At 44.2% G+C, this 21,338-nt stretch overlaps 2 protein-coding genes across 5 annotated transcripts in view; both read right to left on the reverse strand.

Annotated features, from left to right (window-relative positions):
- Positions 1–3,241: 3,241 nt before the first annotated feature.
- endog (endonuclease G) lies at positions 3,242–10,297 on the reverse strand. Its single transcript, XM_080211985.1, has 3 exons — positions 9,756–10,297; positions 4,864–4,973; positions 3,242–3,613 (listed from the first exon to the last, which is right to left on the reverse strand). Exons 1-3 carry the CDS (start codon positions 10,248–10,250, stop codon positions 3,331–3,333), a joined length of 888 nt encoding a protein of 295 aa, XP_080068111.1. The 5' UTR covers positions 10,251–10,297; the 3' UTR covers positions 3,242–3,330.
- Positions 10,298–13,289: 2,992 nt separating this feature from the next.
- Positions 13,290–21,338, reverse strand: part of tbc1d13 (TBC1 domain family, member 13) — a 49,268-nt gene continuing 41,219 nt past the window's right edge. For all 4 annotated transcript variants that reach the window (XM_080211976.1, XM_080211977.1, XM_080211975.1 and 1 more), the window contains one exon: positions 13,290–19,678. In XM_080211976.1, coding sequence (XP_080068102.1) covers positions 19,613–19,678 — 66 coding nt within the window. In that variant the 3' untranslated portion in view covers positions 13,290–19,612. The remainder of the gene's footprint in view (positions 19,679–21,338) is intronic.

The raw sequence follows: 21,338 nt of genomic DNA on the forward strand, positions 1-21,338 counted from the left end.
CTCAGACAGAGCATATAAAGCACAGACAGTTTAGAGAGTAAACAGTACTCTAGATCTGTCCTAATGAGAACCATCCACCCTGCTCTTATATTCAGTGCCTCAGCTAATAACAGCAAGTATCCTACATGTCCTCTTAGCCACCTTATCTATTGTCCTGCTGTCTTCACGGATCTATGGACATGGACCCACGATCCCTCTGATCCTCAGCATCCTACTGTCCTTCCCTTGTTAGTCCTTCCAAAGTGCATCACCTCACACCTTTCAGGTTTAAATTCCATTTGTTTCCATTGTTTTATTTATTATTAGTTTTATCAATAATAGGTTTTGATTTTATTATTGTCACATGTATTAGTATACAGTGAATAGTGTTGTTTCTTGTACACTGTACCAATAATACATAGCATTCATAGATAAGGAGGCTGCAGAATGTCATGTTACAGTCATAGCTAGGGTGTAGAGAAGGACAGTGGGATTGTGGTTAGCACTGCTGCCTCACAGCACCAGGGACTCGAACTTGATTCACGGCTTGGGCAGGATGTGCGGAGTTTGCACATTCTCCCCATGTCTGCAGAGGTTTCCTCCCACAGTCTGAAAGACATGCTGGTTAGATGCACTGGCTACGCTGAATTCTCCCTCAGGCACCGTTGTGAGGCGACTAGGGGATTTTCACTGTAATTTCATTGCAGTGTTAATGTAAGTGTGACAAATAAAATATTTACTTTTAGAAAAAAATTGAAGTTTGAGGCAATTTCTGACTAAAAATTTATGAGCTGCACATTTATAATCGCTACAGAATTGCAGATTATGCTTGGAATAAAGCATATTCTGTGATATCTTTCATTTACCTACATTTGGTTTTTATAGAGTTCAAACTGGGATTTACTAGTGACTCAGTGAAAAATAGACGAACAACACCTTCGTGATCAAGAATGTAATTTAGTATCAAAGAGAAATAAATAAACTGTTGATGCTGGGGTTTACAAATTACAGAACAAGTGGTACTGAATGTTAAAAATCATCTCCTCTTTCACCAGATTTACCCTCAGTGCGACCAATAGAAGATATATTAACTCAGTGACCAACCGATTACAAATCTCCTTTGCCTGGCTGGCTCTGCAACTTTTCGTAAAAACACTTCTGAAAAATAATTGTTCTGATGGAGGGTCATTGAACTGAAACATTCTTCAGTTTCTCTCTTCACAGATGCTATCAGCCCTGCTAGACTTTTCCCACCATTTTCTGTACTGTGTACAGTTTGGTCTCCTTACTTGAGAAAGGATATACTGGCACTGGAGGGGGTGCAGAGGAGATTCACTCGGTTGACTCCAGAGTTGAGAGGGTTGGCTTACGAGGAGAGACTGAGTAAACTGGGGCTGAACTGATTGGAATTCAGAAGAATGAGGGGGAGATCCTATAGAAACACATAAGATTATGAAGGGAATAAGACAAGATACAAGCAGGGAGGTTGAAATTAGGACTAGGGGGCATAGCCTCAAAGGGGGAGCAGGTTAAGGACTGAGTTGAACATAAGAACATAAGAAATAGGAGCAGGAGTAGACCATCTAGCCCTTCGAGCCTGCCCCGCCATTCAATAAGATCATGGCTGATCTGTCGTGTCTCAGTTCCACTTTCCCGCCCTCTCCCCATAACCCTTAATCCCCTCTCTTATCAAAAACCCATCAACCCGCTTCTTAAAAATATTTAGCGAGGCAGCCTCCACCACTTCAACGGGCAGAGAATTCCAGAGATTCACCACCCTTTGAGTGAAGAAGTTCCTCCTCAACTCCGTTCTACACCGCCCCCCCTTTATCTTGAGGCTGTGCCCCCTAGTCCTACTGTCTTTTTTGAGCGGTAAGAGTCTCTCCACCTCTATCCTATCCATCCCATTCATCATCTTATACGTCTCAATGAGATCTCCCCTCATTCTTCTAAACTCTAACGAGTACAAACCAAACCTCTTCACACAAAGGATTGTGAATCTGTGGAATTCCCTGCCCAGTTGAGGCTACCTCATTGAATGATTTTAAGGCAAGAATAAATAGATTTTTGAACAGTAAAGGAATTAAGAGTTACGGTGAGCGGGCGGGTAAATGAAGTTGAATCCATGAAAAGATCAGCCATGATCTTATTGAATGGCAGAGCAGGCTTGAGGGGGCAGATGGCCTACTCCTGCTCCTAGTTCTTATGTTCTTTAACACGTCAGTAAGTTTCCAAAACAGCCAATGCATTATTTAAATATGCATTTGAAAAGTTTTATTTTCTCCACACAAAATAAAATTAAAGGTTTATTAAAAATATCACAGTAGAAAAGTTAAACCTGGATTAATTATTGAAATAAAGGACATACAATTTTTCGAACATTAACACCCCTCGGAGAAACGCATCACCTGCTGACAGTTCACACAAACCTTTCAAGGCAGCACCTCCCAAACTAGTAACCCTCGCCGACTCACAGAAGGGCAGCAGGCACACGGGAACCTGGGCATTGCCAAATCTTTACAATACATCATTGTACCTTTATGGTACATCATTGTTGCTGTGTCAAAATCCTGGAACTCCTTTGGAAGCACTGTGGAATCACCTACCTCACTCAGGCTTCACCAATACCTTGTGAGGTGCAACTAGGAATGAGAAGCAGGGCCAGTCTTGGCACTGACACTCATCCCATGAATCATAGAATCCAACAGTGCAGGAAGAGGCCATTCTGCCCATCAAGTCTTCACCAACCACAAGCGTAGTCAAGCCCTATTCCCATGACCCCACGTATTTACTCTGCTATTTCCTGGCACTAGAGTCAATTTAGCGTGGCCAATCCACTAACCCGCACACCTTTGGACTGTGGGAGGAAACTGGAGTGCCCAGAGGAAACCCAAGCAGACATGGGGAGAACATGCAGACGCCACACAAACAGTGACCCGAGGCTGGAATTGAACCCAGGTCCCTGGTGCTGTGAGGCAGCAGTGTTAACCACTGTGCCACCCATAACGAATTTTAAAGTGACCTGAGCCTTCTGACCTTTGGAAGCTCCAGCAAGATACATTGAAATAACCTTTTCTACATGAGAAATTATAAAACACTCAGACAATAATCCACTTCCAGTAATTCAACAGTAATTTCTCTGCACGTCAAAGTTATGTTATTCAGTAATGATGAGGATGTAGTGTAACTAACGTATCAACAGGGATATTTGATGCTTCAGAACATTCAAAATGATCAAATAATTTGAATATAGTGACTTGGGAATTGGCAATAAACTTTACTATTTCAAACAATTAAGCAGCAATGTTTGCTCCTGGGACATCCCGAAGTTGGCCGTGAGCTGACGTGCTGTTATTTGCTGCCAGCGGTTATGGCCTTTAGATTATTGGTTCTTTTTAGAATATTGCTGACAAACAGCAGGCCAGAAGCCCGCTCGATGCTTTCGATTGGCACGAGGAAGCGTTCAAGGGGGGTATCCTCTGGCACCGGCTGATTGGGCATTACGTATGACCGCAGTTCGATATCCCCGCTGTGCTTCTCCAAGATGACCACTTTGAAGATGTGCGTCGGCACTGCCACATTATTCTTCCCGATGACCTGATATTTCACATAAAGCTTCCCATCTGGCTCCATCCTGTTTTAAATAAAAAAAGTACAAAGCAATTTTACAAACGAACTTTTCATTTCTATAGCACCTTTCATGTCCTCAGGACACAAGGTGTAAAGATCAGGAGCAGGCCATTCAGCCCATCAAGCTTGCTCCTGTTATTCAATATGACCATGATTGATCTTCAGGTTCAACTCCATTTCTCAGCTGCTCCCAAGATTCCTGAAAAGTGATCAGAAATCTGCCTATCTCAGCCTCAAATATATAGAATTAGGGAGCAGTTCCCTCCTCCTCCTCCCTTTCCACACAGTGTTAGCTTGGCTGCAATTACACTGCATGCTGTACTGTTCGAGGACACTCAGCAACAAAACAGAACATGATAAAGGACAAAATAAAGTATTAATTTCCCTTCAAACTAAAGTGGGACTTACCAATAAAGTTGCCATGATTGTTCCAGAGACCGTGGGCAATTACAGATCAATCTCTTGGGCATTGTTGCAGGTAACCAAGGAAACTGTGTACTATTTTAATTTTCATAGAATCCCTATAGTGCAGAAGGAGATCATTTGGCCCATCGAGCCTGCACTGACAACAATCCCATCCTGGCCCTATCCCCGTAACCCTGGGGCAGGAAGTTCCACTCGAGTGAAGGAATTTCTCCTCATCTCAGTCCTAAACGATCAATCCCTTATCCTGAGACTGCACCCTGGTGTATTAGATTCCCCAGCCAGCGGAAACAATACCTCACCATCAAGGCTGTTCAGAATCATTGATTTGATTTCATAGATTCCTTACAGTGCAGAAGGAGGCCATTCGGCCCATCGTGTCTGCACCAACAACAATCCCACCCAGGCCCTATCCCCATTACCCCACATATTTACCCTGCTAATGCCCCTGACATTAAGGGTCGATTTAGCATGGTCAATCAACCTAACCAGCTCATCTTTGGACTGTGAGGGGAAACCGGAGCATCCTGAGGAAACCCACGCAGACACAAGGAGAACATGCAAAGTCCGCACAGTGACCCAAGCCAGGAATTGAACTCAGGTCCCTGGCACTGAGAGGCAGCAGTGCTAACCACTGTGCTGCCCGGCAAGAAACTGAACACCTTAGGGATCATTGCTGAGAGCAAGTTGATCAGGAATAACAGGAATTTTCTTGGCCTGTGCTGGACAGAGAAATCCTTTCACATCTAAGCAGTATGAAGTGTTGTTTTGAACTGCCTGCCTTACACTGGGTCCTATCCTATATAACCTGATAGACAGGCAGGGTCATACCTTGGCAGATAGAGGGGTCCAGTGCAGACATACACATTCTTGTTATCCTTGGTCAGGCTCCGACAATACTTCTCCAGCTTGTTCCAGACATTTTGATTTAAGTTAGGATTCTAGAGGGAAGAAGTGAAAATAAAGCAGAGCAAGTACAAACAAATCCAAAAACAAACAAGGTTTGTACACACATTGGTTTATAATATTTAACATGAAGCCAGTGAATCCTTATAAAATCAGAGAAAATATACAGCACAGGAGGCCATTCAGGCCATCATACTATGTTGGTCAATGAAAAGTTACCCAGTTTCCCTCATTCAGGTCTTTAGTCCCGTAGGTCACAGTTTTTTCCAAGTAAAGATTCAAGTACTTTCTAAAATGCAGAGTTTCTGCCTATATCACTCTTACGGGCAGTGAGTTCCAGGTCCCTAACATCATCTGGGTGAATAAGTGTTTTCTCATCTCCCCTCTAACCCTTCTACAATTACTTTAAATCCACATCTTTCCTTAAATAAGGAGACCAATATTGTACACAATTCTCCAGATGTGGTCTCACCAATGCCCTGTACAAGTTAAACACAACCTCCCTACTTTTGTATTTAACTCTCTTCAGAATAAATGATAACATTCTATTAGCTTTCCCAATTATTTGCTGTACTGGTGTAGGGTCCGTTCATTCCTCTGAATAGACGGGGCCGGCACTGATATGAAGTTGAATCTCTTTTATTGAACAGGTCTTAAACTTAACACATTACAGAAAGTGAAAACAAACTGGGAGAGAGAGAGATAGCGATACCGGCAAAAGCCAGCATTATACTGATTAATCATGATGTGGAGATGCTGGTGTTGGACTGGGGTGGGTACAATAAGAAGTCTCACAACACCAGGTTAAAGTCCAACAGGTTTATTTGGAATCACGAGCTTTTGGAACACTACTGCTTCATCAGGTGAGTCACTCATCTGAGGAAGGAGGAGCAGTCTGAAAGCTTATGATTCAAAATAAATCTATTGGACTTTAACCTGACGTTGTGAGACTTCTTACTGTACTGATTAACGCAGCACTCAAAACAGACTTTGGACTGAACTAATGAAACAGAGAATTGTGACTACAATATATGTAAACTCTCAGCTTTGTTATTGAAACTGCCCGGCACATGTTGTCTCTAACTGCAAAAACAACTTGCAGATGTTGTTTATGAGAAAGCCTGTTTTGCTTGTTTTGTATTTTCAAAGAACGCAGTCAATTTTTCTAGCTAATCCCAGCATGCCTGTTAAGTTTAGAAATGTGATTTAGTAATAAAAGCTTAGTATTTAAATTTAATCACACTGACATTCAGTAAACTCACAAGCTTTCAGGGTTTGCCCTTCGTCAGGGCTTGTGAGTTTACTATAAAATAAATTGGTTGGACTTAAACCTGGTGTTGTCAGACTTCTTACTGTGTTTACCCCAGTCCAATGCTGGCATCTCCACATCATGACCTGGGGAAGACCCAGAGGTCAGAGGGCTGAATGGCCTTCTTTGCTTACCTGCAGAGGTACAGGCAAAGGTCCAATGGGCTGAATGGCCTTCTGTGCTCACCTGGCAAAGAGTCAGCAGAGGTCAATGGGCTAAATGGCCTTCTCTGCTCAGTAAGAAGTCTCACAACACCAAGTTAAAGTCTAACAGTTTTTTTTGGCAGTGCAAGCTTTCAGAGGCTCAGGCTTCTTTGTCAGGTGAGTGAGGAGTTGTGTTCACAAATAGGGCATATACAGACACAAACTCAATTTACAAGAACATAAGAAATAGGAGCAGGAGTAGGCCATCTAGCCCTTCGAGCCTGCCCCGCCATTCAATAAGATCATGGCTGATCTGTCGTGTCTCAGTTCCACATTCCCGCCCTCTCCCCATAACCCTTAATCCCCTCTCTTATCAAAAACCCATCAACCCGCGTCTTAAAAATATTTAGCGAGGTAGCCTCCACCACTTCAACTGGCAGAGAATTCCAGAGATTCACCACCCTTTGAGTGAAGAAGTTCCTCCTCAACTCCATTCTAAACCGCCCCCCCTTCATCTTGAGGCTGTGCCCCCTAGTCCTACTATCCTTTCTGAGCGGGAAGAGTCTCTCCACCTCTATCCTATCCATCCCATTCATCATCTTATACATCTCAATGAGATCTCCCCTCATTCTTCTAAACTCTAACGAGTACAAGCCTAGTTTATTCAGCCTCTCCTCATAGCTCAACCCCCTCAACTCCGGTATCAGCCTAGTAAACCTCCTCTGCACTCCCTCCAAGGCCAAAATATCCTTGCGTAAGTACGGCGCCCAAAACTGCACACAGTACTCCAGCTGCGGCCTCACCAATGCCCTATACAGCTGCAGCAAGACCTCCCTACTTTTATATTCAATCCCCCTCGCTATGAAGGCCAGCATCCCATTCGCCTTCCTGACCACCTGCTGCACCTGCAAGCTGGGTTTTTGCGACTCATGCACAAGGACCCCGAGGTCCCTCTGCACCGTCGCCTGCTGCAGTTTTTCGCCACTTAAGTAATAGTCCTTCCTACCATTCTTCCTACCAAAGTGGACCACCTCACACTTGCCAACATTAAATTCCATTTGCCATTTCCTGGCCCATTCGCCCAGCCTATCTAGATCCTTCTGCAGACTCTCCACACCCTCCGCACAATTTGCCTTTCCCCCAATCTTGGTGTCATCAGCAAATTTCGACACGCTGCACTCGGTTCCCTCCTCCAGATCATCTATATAAATGGTAAATAGGGCCAAGCACAGGTTAAAGAGATGTATATTGTCTCCAGCCAGTGAGGTTTTGCAAGCCCAGACAAGTCATGGGGATTACAGATAGTGTGACATGAACCCAAGATCCTAGTTGAGGCCGTCCTCATGTGTGCGGAACTTGGCTATCGGTTTCTGCTCAGTGATTCTCTGTTGCGGTGTGTCATAAAGGCAGGCTACGTCGAGGGCATCCTGAAATCCATCATACAAAGAACCCCCAGTTTCTGTCGTAACACTACTGACTTCCCACAGAAACTCAGCACCCATGGAGCAGTTGAACCAGCAGCACTCCTCGTCACAATGGATGTCTCGGCGCTCTACACCAGCATCCCCCACGATGATGGCATTGCTGCAACTGCCTCAGTACTCAACACCGACAACTGCCAATCTCCAGATGCAATTCTACAACTCATTTGCTTCATCCTGGACCACAATGTCTTCAACTTCAACAACCAGTTCTTCATCCAAGCACACAGAACAGCCATAGGGACCAAACTCGCACCTCAATATGCCAACATCTTTATGCACAGGTTTGAAAAAGACCTCTTCACTGTACAGGACCTTCAACTGACGCTATACACTAGATACATCGATGACATTTGCTCCCTTTGGATTCATGGCAAACAATCGTCGATACAACTATATGATGACATCAACAAGTCCCATCCCACCATCAGACTCACCATGGGCTACTCTCCGGAATCGGTTGCATTCTTGGACACACGCATCTCCATCAGAGATGGTCACCTCAGCACCTCACTGTACCACAAGCCCACGGATAACCCACAATGCTCCATTTCTCCAGCTTTCACCCTAAACATGTTAAAGAAGCCATCCTTCATGGACAAGCCCTCCGTATACACAGGATCTGCTCAGATGAGGAGGATCGCAACAGACACCTACAGACTCTGAAAGACGCTGTCATAAGAACAGGATACGGCGCTCGACTCATCGATCGACAGTTCCAACGTGAAAAACCGCACTGACCTCCGTGGAAGACAAACTCGGGGCACGGCAGACAGAGTACCCTTCATCGTCCAGCACTTCCCCAGAGCGGAGAAGCTACGAAATGTTCGCCAGAGCCTTCGAAATGTCATCGATGAAGACGAACATCTCGCCAAGGTCATCCCCACACCCCCACTTCATGCCTTCAAACAACTGCACAATCTCAAACAAACCATTGTCCGCAGCAAACTACCCAGCCTTCAGGAGAACAGTGACCACGACACCACAAGCCCTGCCACAGCAACCTTTGCAAGACGTGCCAGATCATCGACACGGATGCCATCATCTCACGTGAGAACACCATCCACCAGGTACACGGTACATACTCTTGAGACTTGGCCAATGTCCCGAGGCATGGTACATCGGGGAGACCATCCCGACACTATGATAAAGGATGAATGAACACCACTTGACAATCACCAGGCAGGAGCGTTCCTTTCCTGTCGGGGAACACTCCAGCAGTCACAGGCATTCAGCCTCTAATATTTGGATAAGTGTTCTCCACGGCGGCCTTTACAACACATGACAACTCAGAATCATCAAGCAGAAACTGATATACAAGTTCTCCACACGTGAGAATGGCCTCAACTGGGATCTTGGGTTCATGTCACACTATCTGTAACCCCCACAACTTGCTGGGCTTGTAAAATCTCACTAACTGGCCTGGCTGGAGACAATACACATCTCTTTAACCTGTGCTTGGCCCTCTCCCCACTCACACTGTCTGTACATTTAAGACTCGATAACTATTGTCTTGTAAATTGAGTGTGTGTCCATATATGTCCTGTTAGTGAACACAACTCCCATTCACCTGAAGAAGGAAGGGAAGAGCCAGTAAAGGTCAATGGGCAGAATGGCCTTCTCTGCTCCTCCAGGGAAGAGCCAGTAGAGGTCAATGGGCGGAATGGCCTTCTCTGCTCCTCCAGGGAAGAGCCAGTAGAGGTTAATGGGTGGAATGGCCTTCTCTGCTCATCCGGGAATGAGCCAGTGGAGGTCAATGGCAGAATGGCCTTCCCTACTCATCCAAGGAAGAGCTAGTAGAGGTCAATGGGCAGAATGGCCTCCCCTACTCATCCAAGGAAGAGCTAGTAGAGGTCAATGGGCAGAATGGCCTTCCCTGCTTACCTGGGGCACCACATTGCTGAGGTAGAAGGTGTCCTCCATGCTCCTCTGGCTGTGCCGGTGGTTGGCGGCGGCGGCCAGGTGACCCCGGTCGAAGCCGCTGCCTTTGAAGTCGCTGTTCCGGGCGCGGTGATACTCGTGAACCGACTCGTCCTCCCGGAACTCGCAGCGGCCCCGGTCCGAGCAGGAGCGGCTCAGCCGGGCGGCCTCCAGCTGCTCCAGCACCCAGGCCGCGTTCCGGGTCCGCGGCTCGTACCACAGCGCGTACGAGTCGCGGCTCCGGAGCTGGGAGGTGGCCGGGAGGCCGAACCGCAGCGCCGGTACCGGGGCCTCCCCCTCGGCGGCCACCGCCGGCACCGGGATGAGCGGGAAGCGGGACAGGGGCCGGAGATCCTCCCGGGGGATCCGCAGGCCCAGGCCCAGGCCCAGGCCCAGGCCGGCTCCGGCCGCCAGCGAGGCTCCGGCCAGCAGCCAGCGGGAACTCAGCAGCCGCCGCATGTCCGGAAAATGTCCTCGTTGTGAATGGAAACTGATACAGTGTATCCAAATAGACAGCTGGCGCGGGAAAGTGATACTGAAACCCTCCTTAAAGGGGCAATGCCTCCCCCAAAACCACAGCCTGCAATCAACAGCAGGAAGCCATTCGGCCCATCCTGTCTATCCTCTCCTACCTGAACTCGGTGTATAATGAGTCCAGCCCAACACCGTTCGGATAGCACTGACCTTTATTCTGCTATGAACACATTCTGCTATTATGCTTTCACAGTAAGAAGTCTCACAACACCGGGTTAAAATCCAACACGTTTATTTGATAGTAAACCCACAAGCTTTCGGAAACGTTGTTCCTTCATCAGGTGCATGAACTGAACTTTCTACACACCTGACGAAGGAACAGCGTTTCCGAAAGCTTGTGGGTTTACTATCAAATAAACGTGTTGGATTTTAACCTGGTGTTGTGAGACTTCTTACTGTGTTTACCCCAGTCCAATGCCAGCATCTCAACACTATGCTTTCACACAGTGTTGATCTTTACTCTGCTATTAACACATTCAACCATTTTGTTTTTAGACAGCACTAATTTACTCTGCTAACACATTCTGCTATTTTGTTTTCAGATAGTGCTGATCATTACTCTGCTAACACATTCTGCTATTTTGTTTTCAGATAGTGCTGATCTTTACTCTGCTATTAACACCTACTCTGGACCAATGCTTTGTCCCTGTACTACCACCATTTAGCTCAGTTGGCTGGTTCGTGATGCTGACAGCACAGGTTCAGTTCCTATGCTGGCTGAGGTCATTCATGAAGCCCCCCGTCTTCCCAATCTTGTCTCTTGCCTGAAGTGTGGTGATCCTCAGATTAAATCACCAGCAGTCAGCTCCCCTCCTCAAAGGGGAGAGCACCTATAGTCATCTGGGACTATGGTGACTTTCTACTTACCTTTCTACTACCATTTATTGTCATAGCATAATTAGATTCAGAGCCTTGTGTGGTTGAATATTATGTATTTTTTAGTATGTACTTAACTACGTGCATCTGATAAAATCCCTACAGACCAGAGGAGGCCATTCAGCCCATCGAGTTTGTACTGAGCCTCCAACAAAGCACCTTGCTCAGGTTCTCCCAATGTCTGTGTGGGTTTCCTCCCACAGTCCAAAGCTGTGCAGGTAAGGTGGATTGGCTGTGCTAAATTGCTGCTTAGATATGGGCAGCATAGTGGTAAGCATTACTGCTTCACCATGCCAAGGACACAGGTTCGATTCCAACCTCGGACAACTGTCTGGAGTTTGCATGTTCTCTGTCTGTGTGGGTTTCCTTCCACATGCAAAGATGTGCTATGCTAAATTGTTCTTTGGTGTCAGGGGGATTAGCAGGGGATAAGGCCTGGGTGGGATTGTAGTCAGTGCAGGCTTGATGGGCCAAATGGCCTCCTTCTGCACTGTAGGGATTCTATGATTCCCCATGATAAAGTGTCCCAAGATGTGTAGATTAGATGGATTTGCCATGGTAAATGTGGGGTTTATGGGAATAGGGTGGGGAGGGGGCCTGGTTTAAGATACCCTGTCAGAGTCAGTGCAGACTCAATGGGCTGAATAGCCTCCTCCTGTACTGTAGGGAATCTATGAAAATCTGTCTCATTATCAATTATGTATTCCTATCCCTCCAGTTGCAGAATGCCTCAAACCATTATCAGGTTATACACAACATCAAACATTAACTTGCTGCTGGAAAGCTGTTAGCTCAGAAAAAGACACTCTGACCCAAATGCTCTTCCATGACCAAGGCTTGCATGTTCCAGGGTTCAGTATCATATGCCCGGGGACAACCAATGCCAAGGCTTAATTGGGGAGGGGGGGGGGCACAGTTCAGCACTCTCCTACCTTGGCTGCTGGAGCACAAATTAAAGCCTTAGGCTATATGTATGAGGAAATGTTTAATGTATTGTAAACAGGTGTAATCTACATTGTAAATAAAGTAAGGTTCCCTGAGGTGCACTGCAATGATTTTCATTACACTGGGAACAGCTACATTTCAATAGTATTAGAATAAACCTTTATATATTTTAGATAAACTCTAATTGTTGTCACTTCTGAGTTCAAATTATTTTTAAAAGAGAATTTCAGGTGATGGCCCAAAACTCAGATTGCCTGTCACAGCCACAATTCAAAAGAGATTAGGAAGTTAAACCACAAAGCAAGCTTTAATTGTCTGGAGAAAGAAACAGGAGCAAGTCATTCGGCCCTGGCATGAATTATTCCAGTAAATCTGTAGTGGCACTTGCAAGACCAATATATTCTTCCTGTATCAAAATCAAATGCGACCCTCCAGATGGGGTCTGACCAAGGTTGTGGACAATGAAGCTTCATTTCTGTATTCCAATGCTCTCGAAGTGAATGCCGCTAACCCTTTTTGATGATTTCTTTTTGTAACTGAAGGGAGGGAGGAGGTAGAGAGATGAGGAGCTGTGCAAGCTTTAAGTCCTCAAAAAGAAGGAATTGGAGCAAGAGATTAAGTGGTTTCCATACTCAGAATGTGGGGAAGAGGAAATGAGGGGAGTAACAACTAGTGAAAAAGACAGAATATCTTACGCCAAGCTACAGGTGAGACAGTGGTTAACATTGCTGCCTCACAGCACCAGGGACCCAGGTTTGCACATTCTCACCTTGTCTGCATGGACCTCTAGGTGCTCCGGTTTCCTCCCACATTTGGAAAGACGTGCATTGATATGTGGGAGATACATGCCAGGGACCAGGCTTGGGTCACTGTGTGAAGTCTGCACGTTCTTCCTGTTTCTGCATGGGTTTCCTCCAGTTTCCTTCCAGTCTGAAAGATGTGGTTAGGAGCAGTGGCCATGCTAAATTCACCTCGTGTGTACCCAAACAGACAGCGGAGTGTGGCAACTAGGGGATTTTCATAGTAACTTCATTGCAGTGTTAATGTAAGCCTACTTGTGACAGTAATAAATAAACTTGACATCAAGTTGGTAGCAAAAGGCCTACGAAATGGAACTAGAGCAAACAGCGACAAACAGCAAGATTAATAGAATTCTTAGATTTTTATTTTGAAACAACAATTAACAATATGCGCTTTGAACAGAATATGCTATCAAATTTTTTTTTCAATTCTAAAATTCAGGTGTCAACTTTGAGCGCGATTTGTAAAATTATTTTAAATACAAGTGCACATTTTTTTTGGGGGAAAACAGTACTAACAGTCATTGAAATGTCACACACTAAGTAAACCTTCATTGAAACATTCACACAAATCAGGAGCTTATTCAGAAAGAAACCCCAAAGAACTGGCCCCCAAAACTTTCACAAGGAGCGAGAGACTTGTGGTTTGCAGAAGACGCAGAGGTTTCAGTTAAAGTTTGGAGGGGGGGTGGAATTTGACTAACGCACCCCGCTTCTGATTATAGTAATTAAATGCCATTGGTCAGGCGATTCCAGGGAGCGGGGTCGTTGGTGGTGGGGGGGGGGTCGGAGGAGAAGGGTACAGGAAGATACTAATCCAACATCATAATCAATAGCAAGAAAAATTAACGTTAAATAATTTACTTTTTATTTCTGGGCAGCAAAAATAAAGTTTGAGCTGTAGCAGATAAATAGTTATTTTCTTGTTTTGCTGCATTGCGTTGATGGAATTTGAACTTTTAAAAATACAAACTATAAACTTGCCGTTGATTAAATGACCATTCTTGGTCATGAATTAAGAGCCTACACCGTGAGCAATGCAAAAATATGTCCCCGGCTCTTTCATGCAATATATTCCAGTTGCTCTACATCATGCGTAACAATTGCCATTCACCCACTCCTGCACTGTCATTTAGTGTTGCAATCTGTTTTGTTGCTGCCTTAATCACCTTTCCATGAATAATTTAATGAAGACACATAATCGGGTCTACAGAACCACAACGGGTAATCGCTCCCTCACAGTCCTGCTGTCAGATGGCACATGGTTTACATAGCGTAACAGTCATAAACATAATAGCTTTATTGTATCTAGGATCCTATGGCAGTCTTGGTAACATGTCAAGTGTTTAAGAGCAGGGCATCACTAGTGTTGGTCATTCCTCTGGTTTTTATGATTAATAAAGTTTCAGTTCCCACTTCAGCCACCAATATTTGTGGCTGTTTTGTTGCTTATTATAAATGATGACCAGTGAATGCAGCAGTCGTCATTCAACTGTATGGTTGGGTACTCAGATCAGATATTCCAACGTGGAGGAGGAGGAGGATGATAAACAATTTGTTTCTGTCTCATTCCTTTTCCTTGTCCACACATACAGATCTGCAATGAAACATCAGGGACAAGGTGTGCAGAAAGTGCCATGGCCTCGATCTGCTCTTGTGTACAGAACCATGTTAGCTTTCCCCTATTCTGGACAATCCTATATCTGAGACAGGTACATGTAGTACCCTGCAGCTAGTTTACTGGCCCACCAACCTAGGACTATTCCCCCTCCCAGTCCCACCATTAAGGGCTGAAATACTCCTCTACCTGGATCCTGCAAGCAGAGGAGGTTTACCAAGACTTTACTTTTCACTGGCTGGGAGTACCTGGCCAAAAACTGTCTCCGTCCAGAGGAGAACTGAGTGCAAGCTGTCTTAGGCAAGGAATAAGCTTTCCAATTGAAGAATCTAATACCCACATCACACCCCTAGTATCCCACAGGCATGGTAACAAGTGAACTAACTTCAGAAACTGGCCTGCACAACCTCCACACTCCAATCCTAATATTGAATAGGAAATCTATTATTACCAACTCCAAGTTAGGAAAATCAATCAAGATTTACCAGGAGGCAAAATATATTACACAAAAATAATCATCGTGAGAAACACCTTGATGGAGAGACTTGCCATAGCATCAACATGGCTCAGGGTTCTGTGATGTCAACAAAACACAATCAAGACACTGGTCAGTTCACATTAGTTATAAATGAACATAATTCTGACCATTTTCAACTTCAATCCAACTCTAAAATAATACTGCATATCGTCAGAAACAGCACCTTCCACTGCATGTTCATTTTAATGCTTTGTTCCACTCTGTCACCCTTCTCTCGACAGGTATAGCAAGGCAGTGTTATTGGAGAGAAAGAGAGTGACAAAGGAGCGGAAGCACAGACCAAGATCGGGTGAGAGAGACTCGGTCCATTTATTACAGCTCATGATAGACAGGGGAAGGGAGACAGCAAGAATAATAATTTTGAGAGCAGTGTGTCAGAGAAAGACAAAGACACAGACAGAATGTGTGTGTCAATGAGTGAGATACCAAAAGATAATGTACAAGACAGAGTCAACTTATGTCTCGAGAAAGGTGCACACAATGCAAGCTTGCACGAGAGAGAGAGAGAAGATGCAGGGGAACAGACACACAGGTCCGAGAGACAGTATGGATGGATAGAAGCAGGGAATGTTCTGAAACTGAAATCATTACTGTAATCTTAGGGTAATGTCAGTTTGCTTTGCAAACATAAATGCAAATCTATCCTCATTGCTTTGATCAGAGTTGGAAGCATTTAGTGCTTCCACCAGAAATTTGTAAGACAGTTATATAAAATTAACAACCTTTCAAAACTAATATCTGAAAACCACATTGAAATTATACCACGTTCTGGTCAAAGCAAAAATATCTTTCCGTTCATTGGCTCCTAGCCAATTATAGTATCCAAATCCGTTTATCCATTGAGATATCCATGATGCCATTTAAATGCTTATCCAAAAAACATTTCCACACACAAGGAATAAGTAACACACTGAATCAACACCAGTCCAACAAATAAATGTGACTCCACAAACAATTTGAAAATTAAATCCTACAAAAAAATTGTCACACAGATGATAATCTGGAAGGCTTTCACCTTTTGACATGATCTGGCCTCACTGACACACTCGTGAGCACAAATCAGGAGGGTGGGAGAACAGAACCTGTGCCATGGTAATGGCGAATGACCTTTTCCCTCAGGCACCACCAGTGAATTGAGCCAAAAGAAGAAACGTTGATCTAAAAACCATCCAACCACAGCACTGGCCCGTTAAGCCATTACCCAACTAAATAACGTGTGAACTTTCAGACTCTTGGGCACTCATGGTCAGGGTCAATGGGGGCGCGGGAGAGAGGGTGGACAGGGTGGGAGTGAGATTAAGGCTGGGGTAGACAAAAGCCGAGCTAACGTGATGTCAGAGACACAAAGCTAAGATGGGCTTTCCCAGGTACAGGAACTCTTGTGACTTGAAATGAGACAAATAGCCAGGAATAAATTGGGATATTCCCTTGACATGGGGAGTGGGAGAATGAGATTCTGATGGCTTAGTCCTGGGCACCATCCCACAAAGCACAGGTGTACAAACATCAACCCCCATGGGCAGCCTGAGACCATAGCAATCCATCTCCCAGAACCCAGACAAGGGGCATGACCTTAAGATTACAGCTACTAATGGAGGGGCAATGTCACAAAAAAATTCTTTACAAGGGGTTTTGGAAATTCCCCCCAAAAAGCCATAGAGGCTGAAGATCCATTGTATCTTTCAGAACAGACAGGGGGATCAATTTTTAGTAGGAGAAATATTAATTACAGAACCAAAGCAGGTTGATGGAGTTGAAATACAAGTCAACCATGATCTAACTGAGTGAGAAAACAGGTTAGAGGGGCTGAATGATCTCCTATTACACCTTTGACTTATTAGGACTGGAAAGGGCAATTTTGCTTTTAAGTGCTGTTACTTGACTGAGCGGATAAATCCGGATTCTGAATCCAGAATCTGTTAGTAACAATAGCTCTGAATATATAGGGATTAATTAGAAAGAGATTTAAACTCTGTCCTTAGCCTACCCCCAAGATTCCTGTACAGGCCTTGAAGGCAAACATTTGAACCCTCTCTGGTGAAATTACTTGGTGTTGTGTGAACTGACCGAGTGCCAATAATAAAGGCTTCTTACTTTACTTTTGTTTGGGCATGCTCAACAAACCAGAAGAGTTCCCGTTTTCCCGTGAAAAGACAAGCGGGACCTTCCTTAGCTCGGAAGAGGGGCTGGAAAGTCAGGAAAAAGGTGCAATGGGGACCAGAAGCAGAAAACAGGACAGTATCAAAACCCAGAATGCTCCAAATCTTGAACATCAACACAACACAAAAAGTGTAACCTGAAGAGATAACCAAAGATAAGTTATCCACCAAGACAAAACATTACTGGTCAGGTATGGAAGAAAAACACAATGGGGTTCACTGCAGGAGGCTCTCCCCCATCGCAGCACTTTAATTCTGGTGAGTGCTCTGCTTTTAAAGCCACTATGCTCTACTCCTCTAGCCCCCCTAACACTGGAAGAAAGCTCCCGAGTGATCTTACAGCTCTTTACTCTCCCTTCAGACTCTCGTTAACAGCGCAAGCGAAGCAGAGTACTGGCTGATTGCAGATGAACTGGTTCAGTAATCAGCTGGAAATACCCTTCAGTGTTAGAAAGGGTGGAGAGAAAAACATCCACACCTTAAAAAACACAGCTGACAACGCCGGTGTGCGGAAGGCGGGAGTGGGCACATAACCAGGAATGTTGTGTTATCAGACGTAACCTTGCAGGACTTTGCACCTTACAAATCACTCGCCCTAATCAAAAGAAAAGCCTCCAAATTACACACACCAGATACTGATTTAACCCTCCGCTGATTGGAATTTCATGCAAACATTTATAGAAACAAGTGACAATTTTTGGACAAGTACATGTATCACAAACAGCTAATCATCAACTACCTATTGCATTAAGATTGTATGATAAACCCTCACTTGATCAAGGAATGTGACTATTGAGGTTGCACTTTCAATTAGCATGAACACCAAGAATGCTGAAGGTTTGGTCCTGCCCAATTGTAACATTCTTTTTATAAAAAAACAGGAAATGACCAGTGTCAGAACAACTCAAATCCCAAAATCAGAAGTGATGCTGCTAGGAGACCTCAGCCTAGAAATCACTGCTGGCAACAGCAATGGATAAATGCTGCAGTTGATATTTAGCTCATTAACCCATTTAAAACTAAGACGCTAATAATAGGGATGGAATTAGGCAAGGGAGGAACCTTTCCCAGATGTTTTGGATATCACCATCACATCTGTTAGAAAGGACATTTGTCTTGGAATATAAAAAGTCTAAATAGGTTTAGTATTGGGGGGTAGATTAAATAACACTAAACATCCAGGGATCCAGGTGGTTTAAGACAGCAGGAGTTACATTTAGTTAACATGTCTGACTGGCCATGTCAATATTAATCACCAAACCTGTCACTAGCAGTTAGGGTACAGTTGTTCAAAGATCAAATGTGATCACTTCACACATTTCTCTGAGTGTATAAACCCCTCTTGTATAGCTTTGAATTTGTGCGTCAGACGTGGCGAGATTCCTTCACAGTTCGTAAACATTTTCCCCACAGGTGTCTAAGCAGAATTGGGATTTTCTCAGACAACCCTGGTGTTAAACCAACGTGGAATGAGGATTGTTAGGGGGAAGTTTGAGAGAATTGGGATTGTTATGACAGATTTCACACAACCCATTTGGACCCACAAGCCCCTTGGGTTTAAACACTTCGACTGCACTCCATTTTTTAAAAAAAGTTACAAAGGGTTTCATATGGGAGGCTGAAGTGCAGTAGAAAGCTTAAATACATGTTGAACTGTAGTGATATGAATTCATGCTCAATGAGCGTTAGCAAGTTTCAAAGTTTTTCATTCAGACTGAAGCAACTGAGCTCTGAACCACTGATTTCCAAGGTTAAATTGTACTAGGCCAACATTAGACATCTCCATCATAGCACTACGGAACCTAAACCTTCAGTCATAACTGATTGGCATAAGAATTTTCCTTCTTTTATCTCTGTGATGAGGGTTTAATTGATCTATTTCATTACCATACTCATTCATTGGACAAAAAGGTCATTATCTTCATTTGGAGTGCAATAACTAATACTTAGCACCAATAGTGCGTATCCATTAATATTGGAGAGAGGGAGGGAGACAGATTGGGGGAGTCACAGGATTGCACAGCACAGAGTTAAAGATCACCTTTAGCCACACACTTCCCTGCGGGTGTGGAGAAGTTTTCCCGGAAGGCACTGCAGAGGCAGGTTTGGTCGCTTTCCCACCGCGTGTGTGTGTGTGTGTGTGTGTATGTACATACATAGCTGCATTGTGCATGTACACATCTGCATTGTGTATGTACACGTTTGCATTGTGTATGTACATATACATGTCTGAATTGTGTGTATGTATGTGTATATGTATGCATGTATATATGCATGTGTGTGTCAGAGAACATGTATGCGCCAGAGTGTGTGGGGCATTTCCTTGAATACAGAGTAGATTGGAACTGTCATTATGCAGAATCCTGGAGCTCTTTTGCTTTCTTTAGAATCAGGTCGACATCTGAAATCGGATAGTCCTGTCCATGGGTAAAATGGAGAAAAGAGAAAAACAGTCAAAAAAACCATATCGTTCAGGCAACATCTATATCTTTCGGACCTGTATTTACATATCATCTTTCAGGGCATGTACAAAAATTGCTTTTACAATGAAATACTTCTTTTGAAGTGTAGTCAATGTTGTAATGTAGGAAACACAACAGCCAATTTGCACACAGCAAACTCCCACAAAACAATAATGTGATAATAACCCAATAATCTGTCTTTTTTATGATGTTGCTTGCACAGTAAATATTAACTAGGATTCTGGGGAGAACTTTTTTTTTTAAAAACATAGTGGCCATGGGGATTTTGTACATCCAGCTGGAAGGGCAGATGAGGTCTGTTTAACTGAGAAGACACCGCACCGCTGATGGTGCAGAACTCCCCCACCTTGGCATTGCACTGGGAGTGAGTGTCGGCCTGTATTACAGGTTCAAACAGTGGAAGAAATGGTAATGTCACTGGACTAGCAATCCAGAGGTCCAGATTAATGCTCTGGGGGACACGGGTTCAAATCCCATCTCACTGTGGATGGAATTTAAATACAATTAATAAAATCTATATAGCTAGTCTCAGTAATGGTGACCACGAAACCATCATTGATTTTCATAAGAAGCTCTCTAGCTCACTAATGCCTTTTAAGGGAGCGAATCTGCCGTCCTTGCCTACATGATTCCACAGCCACAGCAACGTGCTTGACTCTTAACTGCCCTTCTGAAATGGTGTGGTAATTCAGTCAGCTCAAGGACAATTAGGGATGGAAACAAGTGCTAGCCTTGCCAGCAACACTCAATCCCATGAAAGAACAAAAAGAGTCTTTGGCCAATGACTGAAACGTATACAGAGTACTACCCACACACCCGTGAAACTGGCTCTAAACATGCAATTCACAAACACCAAATCATTGCCAGTGTATCATTCTGGGTCAAATAGGCATCGACTGGACCAATGGCATTCCATTTTGGTCCAGTTCAATTTTCTGCTACAATGCTGAAATAACCTTACCCTTTGTTTCTGGTGCTGACTGTAACCAGGTCTCCTTTGCCTGTTTAATGCTGTCATGAGGTGGAGATGCTGATGTTGGGCTGGGGTTGGCACAGTAAGAAGTCTCACAACACTAGGTTAAAGTCCAACAGGTTTATCTGGAATCATGAGCTTTTGGAGCACTGCTCCTTCATCGGATGAGTGCCCACCCTCCATTTTCAATCACTTGATGAAGGAACAGCACTCTGAAAGCTTGTGATTCTAAATAAAGCTGTTGTACTTTAAACTGGTGTTGCGAGACTTCTTACTGTTTGATGCTGTGGTTAGTGGTGAATTGCTATCACTACCACAAATGCTCAGTACAATCCCAACTGCAGCTGTTGGAACTTTGCTTTCCGACCAGGAGTTAGTCTGAATGAATCATAGAATCATCCAGCACAGGAAGTGGCCACTCAGCCCATCATGCCTGTGTCGACTCTTTGAAAAACCTATCTAATTGGTCCCACACCCCTTTCTCTATCCCATAGCCCTATATATTATTTTTCCTTTTCAAATATTTATCCAATTCCCCTTCTGAAAGTTACTATTGAATCTATTTTCACATCTTTTGAGAGTGCATTTCAGATCAAAACAACTCGCCACATCAATGAAAAA

Source organism: Carcharhinus amblyrhynchos, chromosome 25 (assembly GCF_965287045.1).
Source record: "Carcharhinus amblyrhynchos chromosome 25, sCarAmb.v2.hapA, whole genome shotgun sequence".
Classification (NCBI taxonomy): Eukaryota; Metazoa; Chordata; class Chondrichthyes; order Carcharhiniformes; family Carcharhinidae; genus Carcharhinus; species Carcharhinus amblyrhynchos.